Source organism: Sturnus vulgaris, chromosome 6 (genome assembly GCF_052056855.1).
Source record: "Sturnus vulgaris isolate bStuVul1 chromosome 6, bStuVul1.hap1, whole genome shotgun sequence".
NCBI lineage: Eukaryota > Metazoa > Chordata > Aves > Passeriformes > Sturnidae > Sturnus > Sturnus vulgaris.
Window position 1 is genome coordinate 45,037,792 of NC_142248.1, and position 12,576 is coordinate 45,050,367.

General features: G+C 44.7%; 1 protein-coding gene and 1 long non-coding RNA gene across 6 annotated transcripts in view; both read right to left on the minus strand.

Annotated features, from left to right (window-relative positions):
• LOC148223471 (uncharacterized) overlaps positions 1–12,576 on the minus strand; it is a 94,871-nt gene that overhangs the window by 14,751 nt on the left and 67,544 nt on the right. The window lies entirely within an intron of this gene.
• Positions 1–12,576, minus strand: part of FBXO34 (F-box protein 34) — a 39,365-nt gene that overhangs the window by 10,826 nt on the left and 15,963 nt on the right. The window contains exons 3-5 of one of the 5 annotated variants that reach the window (XM_088166406.1): positions 2,892–2,994; positions 2,348–2,421; positions 304–2,076 (exon numbers count right to left, since the gene is read on the minus strand). In XM_088166406.1, the coding sequence (XP_088022532.1) occupies positions 304–380 (77 nt within the window). In that variant the 5' untranslated portion in view covers positions 381–2,076; positions 2,348–2,421; positions 2,892–2,994. Of the gene's footprint in view, positions 1–303; positions 2,995–12,576 lie in introns of all 5 variants that reach the window. The other 4 variants (XM_088166407.1, XM_088166403.1, XM_088166405.1 and 1 more) reach the window with 4 other exon arrangements.

The window sequence follows — 12,576 nt, forward strand, 5'->3', positions numbered from 1 at the left end:
CAATTAAGTTTTACTTCAAAGTCATGTTTCCCAAACTGATTTACAGCTGCTGCTAGAAAACCCAAGGACTTCTGCAAGTACACTGCCAGCTGCAGTGAATCTGTAGCTGTCATTATCAAATAAAAACGTCAGAGAACGTTTCTGCCCTTAAGCCATTACAACGTTTCGCTTAAACGCCACCCAAAAATCAGAATGTAGAGCAAACGTTTGAGTGACAGCACAAGACAATAGGAGAGGACAAGGAGAAGGCAGAAATCAGTGCAGAATCCTCAGCTGCAGGCAGAGCAGCCAGTCTGTTCGTACCGTTTGACTTGATGGAAGGTGGAGGATGTGGAATTGAGTGGTTCCCTGTGGAGGCCAGCTCTGCAGGAACTCTTCATGGTAACGACCTCTCTCCAGCTAAGGCACGTCGTCACAGCCAGTCCATCCTGGGCTACACCCCAGGCTCCCCCATCAGCTCTGCCTGCCCCACACTCGTGCCTCTGCCACCTAAAAACTGAACAACAGAGAGCTACGTGAGAAGATCACAAGCACAGATGATCAGGACATGGACTTTCCCATGAGAGAGAATAGCTATATACATATCAATATAAATAGATACAAACACAAGCATGCTACACATGCATAGATATAAAAGATACATATTCAGATATAAAAGAGCATAACATCATCATGCCAGTATTGCAGCTGGAGTTCCTGAACACCACCAAACACAAATGAACACGCCCCACCAAGGCCTGTCTGCACACACAGAGTTTTTTTCACCTTATATCCAACTGCAGCTACCTTGGCACCTCCCACAGAACACGCTGTCTTCCCAGCTCCATGTAAACAGGACGCACAAGATCTCTCTGCTTGTTAACACCACATCAGGCTTTGGAGGGAAGTAGCTGCTAGCAGTGAGATTTGAGGCTGCCAGGAGTTACGTTAGCGCTCTAATCAAAATAACGTGGCGGATTTTATAAAAGGACAGAAAACATGTCACCACGCAGCCTCCAGGTCCTGTGAAAACTGCCCTGTCTTTGCATCACATGCAGATAAGACAGATTACACCAAAACAAAGCTGTTCTGCAGTATCTCTTGTTCTCCCTGGGCTGCTGCCTTCTCCACCTTGTCCTTGGAGCAGACACTCTTACCAGCGCTTTAACGCACTTTGATGGAGAAAGAACAACAACCTTCAAGCTGGAACATTAAAGGGAAGAGTGACACAGCAAAAGAGCCCTGGAAAACCTCAAATACTCCAGCCTGAGCTGCCAGCAGATTGTTTTAGAGAGCGTTTGTTTCCTCTCTAGAGGACCGTGCACAATGATGCCGTAATAAAGGAATGCCATTTGAGGATGCTAACTATGGAACTGTGTCCCCAGGGAGCTGTGATTTAGTGCAGCAGGTTGCTCTCTCCTTTTCAGCAGCTCTGCCCAGTGTTCCTACTGCTGCCCTACCTTTGCTTGTGCAGAAATTGAGATTCTCACATCACTCCCTTCCCAACATAGAAGAGCTCCCACTATATCCAGCTCAGCACTGCTTGATCAGTGTGGTTCATAATCAATGCTCCCACTAAACACTCCTGGCCTGGAAAACCTGCTCTTGGTAGCCACACTTGCCAGGAAAATGGTGAAGGATGAACCTCCTAGGCAGGAAAAAACAGAAGCTGGTTTAGATCCACCTGACTTGATGTCTGCTACAACAATTCCACAGTTCGTCTAATGATGGCGAATAAGAGGTTAAGCATTTGCCTACATTTGAGTAGCAGGAGCCTAAAATAATATATAAAATATTATATAAACACATTCCAGTCTTCATGAAGAAATCTCTGCTGAGCTCTACACAAGGCTAAGAAACGTGTGGGGTGGAGGAGGAGATGGAGGCAGGGCAGGGGCAGAGCAGGAGGAGGAGAGCATGTCCTCTGCTCCAGGGACTCAGGAAGACCAGGAATTAGGCTGCCATGATCAGCAACAGCAGAAATTGAAGCTTTGTAGTTAAACACCATTTTCATCAGACTACCCAGAGTCTCTAACAAGGACCTACCTCTATGAGTGAAACCTAGGCACAAAACCAGCTGTTTCTGATGTTCTCATGCTGTAAAGATATATATTCACAAACAGTAATTCACAGAGAAGAAAAAGCATATGCCCGGTGCTTTAGGAAAATCAAACACAAAATCGTTACTTTCCCATGAACCATCACTAAGAGGCACTGAAATTCTGACTTTTCTCCAAGCTTTTGTCTGGCTCTCCTTCTGGCTTTACTAACACTAGCATTTCAAACTCAGCAGGAATTGTATCACAGAAACATGATTATATCCACACCCAAATAAACGCAACCACACCATTTCAAGAATGCCACTCACTTTTCCAATAGCTGAAACCCTCTCCATGGATCCCTGGTTAAGAATACCACATGTTTTGTCCTAGTGCCACTCCTCTGGAGATCAATTGAGAAGTAAAAGATAAAAAGCCAAACAAAGAATTAAAACCCAAAGATATCTTCTTTGCACTGAAGAGCTAGAGAAGCAAAACCATCAAGAGAAGTGGTTGAGGTCAGGAGCAGCCAGAACCCTGATCCAAGCACTGGTATTGTATGGTGAGATTTCATGAATTTAGGAAGGGACCAGCAACTACCAGAGGGAAGCAAAAGCTGACAAAATAGACACAGGCAAGTTCAGATGGGCACTGCAGCACAGACCCAACCACAGCTCCATACAAAGAATGCTTTTTCCCCCCTCTGTAGCTGCTGGGCTATAGAAAAGAGCTGAAATAGACTATTAATGCCAGCAAGCTCCTGACAAATTCCTACTGTGTTAGGAGTAAAAAGCTGTGCTTGTGAATTAAAAAAAAAAAAAAAAGCAAAGAGAAAAAAAAAATCCCAGCATTTAAGCTAGCAGATATACTTACTGCCTTTTAACTACCACTGTTTCTGTACCAAGGCTGATCCTTAGCAGAAGGAGCTGCAGCCGATTTGTTAAGTTTTGCACTGAGGCGGGTACAGCCCGAAAAACTGAAATACAGATGCACAGAGAAACAAAACAGAAGAGGAAGTTAAAACCCTAATCATGCTCTTCTCCCTCTCTGAAACCACCCCCAAACATATGCCTTTCTGCACAAGACGTGGGAAGGACTCAGGTTTTGGCAGCAGAAAGCATCACATCCTCTCAGCCGTGGACAGCAGCTCAAGGAACAGTCCCACAAAATTCCCTGTCTTATCACCAGGTTTGAAAACTGCTGCAGTTTAGGAAAACAAATGTGTCAACTCAACCAGGCTGCAGTCAAGGTCTCCCCATCTGTGTAGCAATTCACTACAGCTTTCAGTATTTTGGTAAGTGCAAGTGTGTTTTAGCAACAGTAACTGATCAACAAACCAGTTCAAAGGGTGGGCACATCCTCTCAGAAAATTTACTTTCTTGAAAAGAGGCCACGGCCCCGGGACTGGATCTGAGAAACAATCACCCTGTTGGTAAAAATATGTGTAAAAACAGATTTGACCACCCCACCTACATGCAAGGCAAGCTTTGGGATGCTCCATAGGGATGTCACTCTGGATCAGCTGGGCAAAGAGCATCAGCACACTCAGGATGCAGAAGGAAGCAGCAGCAAGTGTTTCAGAGCAGAACTCAGAGGAGTTAATACCAAAAGAAGCCATTAAGGTGGAAGAAGTCAGTGCTGAGGCTTTACAATAAGATAAGGGTATTTATTTTCTTGCAAGAACCAGGTTCCATGTCCATTCTGCCACCACGGAGCTCAAGCTTAGGTTGTCATATGATCCTTGTCTCCAAAAGAGTAATTCACACCAGACATGCAATTCTGCCATTCCCCAGCCAAGCCATCCCTCCCTCCCCAAACACCTCTCAGGACACCTATAACAGCACCAGATCCTCCTAAGCAAGAGGCTTTGGCACAAAGTCTTTACTCATCCCAACACTCCCACTGGGAACAATCCACAGCAGCTCCCAGGTGTGGCAGTGAGGTGACTGACACACCAGGTCCTCAGCCTCTTAGACACCTATAGGAACACAACCATTTCTTCTTAACCATTCTTCAGGTAATATCTACACATTTAAAACACCTAAAAACTGCCTTTTAATCCTAAAGGAGCCATCACAGGCATCACTTGCCTTGTGAAACCTTGTGTGCTCAGCTTCCCCTCTGTTTCATGGTCAATCAGATCTGGTATTATCTGATCTAAAGGCAATGAAACTGCCCCAGGGTTTCCAGCTGGAATTCATGTGGGGGAGCTTCCTGTGTCTATTCCCACACCAAAAGCAGCTGATGGCACTTCTGCTAGGCACCAAGAACCAGAGCTGGCAAAGTAGCAGGACCTGGTTACCATCACCCTTTGCTCATCTCCCCACCAAATTCACTCCAGCCCTTCCTTCTCAAAGCTCCTCCAAGCTCCTATCCTTGGATCACACCAGACAGAGCAGCAATGTAAATGAAAACTGAAGATTCCCATGTAAGCAGAATCAAGAGAGGCCACAAAGACAATGAAGGGTCTGGAGCACCTCTCTCATGAGGAGAGACTCCAGGAGCTGAGCCTGTTCAGTCTTTCACACCTTGCCCTTTATCAGCACTGCCTCCTTGCCTAATTTCTCACCTGAAGCTGCTCCAGGAGCTGGACTAGGACAGAATTAACCCAAAGTGGTCAGCTCCCTGAACCCACTCACCCCTGACTTGGCAGGAACTCAAAGCCCAGCAGGACAAGGTTCTCAGAAACTCAGACTGGACTCAGCCATCTCCAATCCACACCTGGAATCATGCTGGGAAATGTGTTTGCTACAAAGTGGATTTTAGGTCCTTTCAGTGGAAAAAAACACTTCTGAATGCACAGTGGGCAAAATGCAGAGTGTTTCAGAAGCAGGGAAATGAGCATGTAGGGCTCCAAGGCAACATTTGACTCCTCACTGCTGTCAAACAGCACTACTTGCTGTACTGATAAGCATGTGAAATGCTTATTCCAATGAAGCTCTACAGGGAGAACCTGTTTTCTTTCCAAGATCACGTCAAGAAAGAAAGAAAGCTCCACATTCGTGGCTCACATGCTTTCTCTCTAGGTGGGTAAGTGTTGGAAGGACTAAGTTGTCCCCTCAAAAGGAAAATCTCAGAAAGGAAAAAAGAAAATAAAGACAAGCTCTGCTGCACCCTCTTAGCCCTGCATGAGTATTGGGAAAAATAATATTACAAGTGTTTCCCTTGTTCAACTATTCCTGAAAGGGTTCAGCTGCCTTGCACAATTTGGGTAAGGACATCACTCGCTGCTCAGCTGGGAAGAAGTTAAGAACTGGCTCATTAGATTTGTTCTGCTTGATCCAAGAGGAAAACAAAACCAGTAAATCCCTCACTGGGCAGTGCTGCTGACAAACACACGGGGCTCACACATCACTCTGCTTTCTAGAAAGCTGCCTTGGCACCTCTTGGCACTGTCACATGCCCTGAATGACAAACTGGGGGTAGCAGAGCCCCTGTGAGTGGGGCTGTGCCTGCTGCACCCTCAGCTCATGGGGCACAGGCAAAAATCCTCCCTGAACACACCACACTCGAGGCCACACGATCCATGAGCTACATCTGAATTATTTAGCCTATAAAACTACAACTGTTTTGCCATGCAGATTGGGAATTAATGAAAGCTCAGCTGAAAGGCTACTTTCTTGGGGCGAGAGGAAGGAGAAAGCTTCCAGAAGCTTTCCTATTATAGAAGCAATAGAGCTGGTTCCAAATATATAGAGCAGCACTCCCAGAGCTCTGGAGACATCGTGCCCTCGTTTTGTGAGGCTGAGGTCTCGCTGGATTGCTCCTGCTCATGCAAAGATGGGTAGAAAGGACTGCAAGATGCAGAACTGACGTGAAGAGGGAGTTTCACGACAAACCAGAGGCAGAAACTCAGACTGCCTCTATGAAAGATCAGCCTGAACACCAGGACAGAGCCAACCCGCCCCACTTTAGAGAAAGCCAGTCAAAACCAGCAAGAAGAATCCCATCTTTTTCAAGAGCACAACATAAGCCTGCTAAAAAAGATCCTGATTATCATTATTATTATTATTACAACCCTGACATGGCAGATTAGGATTGCCAACAATCATTTCATCACCCTGTTTTGCCCGTGGTAGCAGGGATCCTGGCTGGAGAGGTGCACTTGACTCACTTTGGCACGCAGAGGGTGGATCTGTTTTTGCTGTGACAGCTCATAAAGTGACCATCACATGCCCTGCCTGACAGAAATTCCTCACCAGTTCACCAGGAATAGTTTGTTAACGATCCAGCAGCAGGGAGATAAGGACCCATTTTAATTCTTGAAGTTTCCTTCTCCTGTTTCATGGCAGATCTTGTAACACAACAGAAATAAACTCAGTTGCAAAACTCTGATGACAAGTGCATCTTCGTGTATCTCTGCATCTGTGTACTCCAGCATAGGCCTGGCCTTTGGATTGGTAAATAGTAACAAAGTAAAATGTCACCAGGAAATCAAAAATCTCATACAGGACACTACATAGGGAAGAAGGTCCCCTGCACCACGGCACAAAATGCAGGAATAATTGCTCCTCTACATCTCTCCATGGGGTATGAAATGGCTCCTAAAATAGCAGAAGAAAACTACAGCTGACTTCTAAACATCCAGCAAATAAATAAACACAGTTCCTGCTTTAGAACTCTGCTAAGGAAAACCCCATAGCAGGTGACCCAAAGTGAAGCACTAATTTCATCAGCTTTAAAACTCAACTCACTGGAGGAAATATGGCTTTAACAGGTTTCTATGGCTCTAACTGGTTTGGACCAGCCCTTGGGTTGCCAATTCTCCTTTCTGAGACTACCCCATATTCCCTGATCACAGGTCCAGACCTACACAGTTTAGCAGAATAAGGCGAAATTCATTTTTATTTACTTCTGTGGAATTTTACTCTTTAACCAAAAGGATATTTTGTGCATTTCTCCGTCCTGTACCACTGAGGATTTCTTTTCAGCAGAGACAGAGGCACAAAAGAATCCCAAAAAACCCCAAGCAAACCAAACCCACACAGACACACACAAGACTCAAAGCAGAATGACATGGATTCCTTCTGCCATTCCACTGCAGGGCTGAGAGGTTCCAATATCCATTGGGCATCTCTAAAGTATCCAGATTTTACCTAAGAGTCTCCAAATTTAGCAAACCTTAATCAGCAGTACAAACACTAGATTAAGTACAACAGTACCAAAAAAGAGTTTCAGAAGGAACTGTGCCATTATTTGCAAATATTTGGACAGGCTGGATAAGGCCTTAAGCAACCTGGTCTAGTGGGAGAAGTTCCTGAACACGGCAGGGGGTTGGGATGGGATGATCTTTAAGGTTCCTTCCAACCCCTTAATATTCTATGATTCCATGATTTCTGTCATTCAAAATGTCCAAGTTTTTCCTATCATATTCCTGAACCCACTCTATTCTCGTGTAAGAGTGTTTTCTGCTCTCGTGAATTGTCACAAGATCTTAAATCTTTTCAAACTTATGTGTAAAGTAGGCTGGTGCCCCAATGTCACACTTTCACAGAGAACTATCTTCCACCTCACAAGGACAAGGCAAAAATGCTGAACTCAGAAATCTCAAGTTTATGGGTCAGCAGTTTACAAAAAAGTCTGCTCTGCACTTAGGGAAAGAGCTATCCAAGTATACCCAACTTCAGGACAGATTTCATGCAGAAAGATGTTCAAAGCATTTTTCACAGCACATTCTGGAACAAAATGCCTCGTTACATCTGCAAACTTCCACCAGAAGAGATTCCTTAGGAATATCTAAAAACAACCCACCCACCTACAAACAAACAAGACACACCACCACCCACACCCTCTGAACAAGCTTTGGATTCTCTGGGCTTTCCAGCTGTGTCTTACAAAATAAAGCATAAAGCTCCCAAAGAACAGGTTACAATCTAAGACCAAAAAAAAAAAAAAAAAAAAAAAAAAAAAAAAAAAAAAAAAAAAATCACTAATTAGTGTCAGGTTCTAACAGGGCTTCTGCTGGAGAAGGTCAGGGCTACCCCAGGCCTTTTCCAGCCAGCTCCTCATGTTCCACCACAGGATGTGGCTGAGCCCATCACTGAACCTACTGGTACCACTGAAGAAACACTGAAGAAAGGGTGAAGAACATCTGATGGAGACAATGAGAAAAAACCCCACCAAGGCCAGGGAAGGATAAGGGGAGCTCTGTGGCAGAGCAGGTCATGCCCCACAGTGAAACTGGGGAGAGAAGATTGGTTTATATGCTTGTTTCTTACTATTATTTTACTATTCTATCCATCAATAAATGATGTGGGGTTTTTTTGTTTTGTCCACAGCAGTAATCAGTTAATCTCACGAACTTTACCTTGACCTTTAAGCTCTCTTGGCAGTCCTTCTGTGACATCTCAGATTCCAGGCCCTGGCAGGCAACAACCTCCTCTGGACAGCCTGTGAGAGGTGGGCAGATGGATGTGTCTGTCCCCTGCACCAGGGAGTCACCCACTACAATCACTCACAGCTTATTATTAATGGCAAGTCTTCAGGAGGGACAGGAATATTCCTCCTTGTATGGAGAGTGACCACTTCCCAGTCTCCCTCTTTTATTCACTTCTGACTTCTTGTGAGATATGGTGCAAACCCCATTGGGATCCCTGATATAGGGGGGAATTCAGACTTCTGAGTATCTGAGCTCTCTGAAAACATCCTATTGCATAGAATCCTATTTCATAGAACCCTTGAAAGGTTCAGGTTAGAAGGGACCTCAAAGTCCATCTAGTTTCAACTCCCAGTCAAGGACACCTTCCACTGTCCCAGGCTGCTCCAAGCCCCATCCAACCTGGCCTTGGACACTTGCAAGGATGAGGCAGCCACAGCTTCTCTGTGGGGGGAGAATCACATCCCTTGACTGCTGCCCACTCGTGTTTTGAAGCAGTCCTGGTCTCGGTTATCCCTCTGGGCTGTGAGCACACATGGCTGCCTCACACCCCTCTTTTCATCCATCCAAGTCCTCCTCTGCAGGGCTGTCCCCAGTGACTTCTTGTCCCAGTGTGTTCTCACACCTGGCACTGCCCTGACCCAGCAGGAGCACCTTGCACCTGGACTTGTTAAACTTGATGAGGTTTCTCATCCCCATGAAGGCCACACAACCTTCTTATGTTGTCACACAACTCCTGGACCTGGTGACACAGCTCCTGGATGAGGACACACCTTCTGGAGAGGTGACTCAGCCCCAGTTTCCTCAACAGGGAGCAGCCACTCTTTCCAACCAGAGGCCTCCCGAGCTCTATTGCCACCAGGTCTCTTTGGGAGGGACTCTCTGACATCATTTGGGGCTGCCAGGAATGAGCTTCACTCCTACAGCTCCAGGCCTGCAGCGTGAAGTCATGCAAGGAAAGGGAAAGAAACAGGACACCAGGGAGTCACAGGCAGCAACACAAAGCTGGAATCCTCCCCAGTGACAGGAGGAAAAGCACAGCAAGGCACACAAGACTCACATCAGCTGTGATCCAAGTGGAGCCCTCAATATCCATCATCCAGAAGCAGGCACCTGCAGAGCTCATCCAAGCACAGACACAGCAGCAGGAGCAGAACAGGGCATTGGTGAGCAGGGCTGGGCTCACACAAACACAGGGGAACGATCCCAAAGTAGAATCAGGGTATTTCCCACCCTAAACTGCTTTGCAGCTTGTAAAAAAGCACAGAACCCGTTTAAAGGGACCAGAAATGACTCTGAACACACAAAGCACAGACTTGTGACACGTCATGGCCAAAGGGCTCAAGATGAAGACACAAGGCAGCCAAGAGGACACACTACAAATCCTTCCCAGCAAAGCACCACCTGAGTTTATAGAAATTCTCAAGAGAACGTTATACACAAAACATCTGCTGAACCACCTCAGCTTCAGAGAAACTCAGGGGTTTTGACTGGTAAACTGCAGAAGAGATCAGCATTAAATACAGTATCTTATTGCATGATTGTTTCAAAGGACTGTTTAAAATCTAAGCTAATCTGGAAACCTACCAGCTCCACGGATCTTTAATCTTTTTTTAGCTCTGTTTTTAAAGATTTTTTTCCCATTAATAACTCAAGAATTATAGAAGTAAAAAATAGTTTGATATTTTCAGAGCTTTGTAGTCAACACACCTAGCAACTGACACAATTAAAATTTCAGAAATCCTAAGCATAGCACAAATTCCATTGTAATTCGTTCTTAGGGAAAAAAAGAAAGGCCCCAAAATAGCACTGAAATTTCAGTAAAAGACAACTTCTGCACGCTTATGAACTGTGTCAACTTCTGCTTTCTGCTTCCGCCTTTCCCTTTTCACATTTCCTCTTCAAAATTCAGTGGCACAGACCTATAAGAGGACACCAGAAATAATTCTGGTGCAATTCTTTCCATGTTAATAAGCATTTTGAAAGTATGAACTTTTCTAAAGTCCACTGAAAACATCAGATTCGGGTTTGTTTTACAAGACTTGAAACTTTTTTTTCTGAAAAAACTCAGAAAACATGAAATCCTAGAATGCTTTGGGTTGGAAGGGACCTTAAAGATCACTTTGTTCTAATGCTGTGCCATAGGCAGGGACACCTTCCACCATCCCAGGTTGCTCCAAGCCCTGTCTAACCTGGCCTTGGAAACTTTCAGAGATGGGGCAGCCACAGCTTCTCTGTGCCAGGGCCTCACCACCCTCATAGGGAAGAGTTTCTTCCCAATATCTAATCCAAATCTCTCCTCTTTTATTTTAAAACTCTTCTCCTTTGTCCCATCCCTATCTGCTCATGTACAAAGTCACACTCCCATTTTTTCCCCAAGTCCCTTTAGGCCCTGCAAGGGGCTCTGAGCTCTCCCTGGAGCCTTCTCTTCTCCAGGTGAACACTCCCAGCCCAGCTCCAGAGCAGAGGTGCTCCAGTCCCCAGAGCATCTTTGTGGTCTCCTCTAGACCTGCTCTAACAGGTCAAAAAAATAGCTTTATAATCAAGACAGAAAGGAAATAATACCTGCATTGCTCTCTAACCCAATATTCCCACTGCTCCCTCCAGCACAATTTTCTTCTCAGAGTTTCCCCCTCTTGGGCAAAATAGAGAAAATATGAATAAACCCCACCAAATCACTAAGAAGTGAAGCAGAAAACAAGAAGCCCACAACTGTGGTTTAGAAGGGATGGTTTAAGTGAGCCAGCTTTGGAGCTGGGGATTGTGACCCTGCTGTGGAAATCCTCACTTTACAAACCAAATGTGCCACTCCAGAGCTCCCACTCACCACCCTGGCTTTCAACATCCAATTCTCTCTCAAAGGCAGCTGCAGCTTGCAAGCCCAAACACTGAATTACCAAAGCAATCACCAATCTTGAGCCCCTCATCATTTGACATTTCTCACCAATTTTCTATGAGCTTGCAGGAAATAATTTCAAACAGCTCCCTCAAGAAAATAAATTTCAAGCCTTAGTTTTTTTCCAGCCCAAGCCATCCCTGCACTATTTCATAGCTCTGATAATTATACCACTGACTAAACCTCCAACTGGGAATAGCTGTTTTTATCATCACTATTAAAAACAGTCCCTCACACTGTTAGGAATCTGGAAATTCACTGGAGCTGCATCCCACCCTTCAGCCTCTCAAAACACTACAGAGCAATGAAAGTATTTGCTGAAACCAGAGGATCCCTGTGCTCAACAACTCCTGTCATTTCTGGGTAACTGCAACTGCTTCCTAAGCCAGCCATGGGGGCCTGGTTATTGATTTTAGAAGGGCAAGTGGCACCAGAGTTCTGAAAATCAAAGTTTTCCATACTGGACTGGAAAAGTTTAGTTACTTTTAGCATGCATGTCCCTGCTGCATTTCTAAAAAAGCTCCTCACATTCACCTAGTTTTGTAATTTTTTGCCTTTTTTAAAAAATTAAAGTTATAAGATCACCTGCAGTTTTCCTTTCCTAAAAGTACATTATCTTGGCCAGAAGAGTGACTGACAGCTCTCAGAGTAGTAGCAAGATGCAGAAAAACAAGAGTTGAAAGAAAAGTGGATTTAAAAAACAGCTTTTAATTATCTGCAGGTACGGTTGCCAAGTAGACAGCAAAGAGGCTGTGCATCACTTACAGATGGGAAAATTCCCCCAGGTTGATTTCACAGCCAATTACAGTGGATTAACCTATTAGGAAGAACAAAATAGATATATTTTTTTGTGGATGCAAGTTTCAACAGCTTGAAAAATCATTGCCACTGGTACTTTGATACACAGGATCAGCAAACTGTTCTATCACACTTCAAGTCATCACCATCCATAAACACACCCTAGAAAAAAAAAAAACCTCACCCTCTTTTTTAATGCATCTTCTGTCATTACTTCCTTCTCAAGGAACAGCACCTCTCATGGCTTGAGTATCACTTCATATATCAATACTTCTTTTATTGTTGTTAAAGAGAATCATCAACACCTTCAAGCTGTTTTACACACACCTTTGCACACACATATATCATTATATCTGCCAGATAACACTATATAAGATATTTGTCAAACAGAAAAGCACCAAAGCTCTGATTTTCAGCTTTCCAGGATCCCTCTGCTAAATCCTGGGTGTGCCTACTTTTGTTTGGTATCAAGTTCCTGCTGCTGGCTC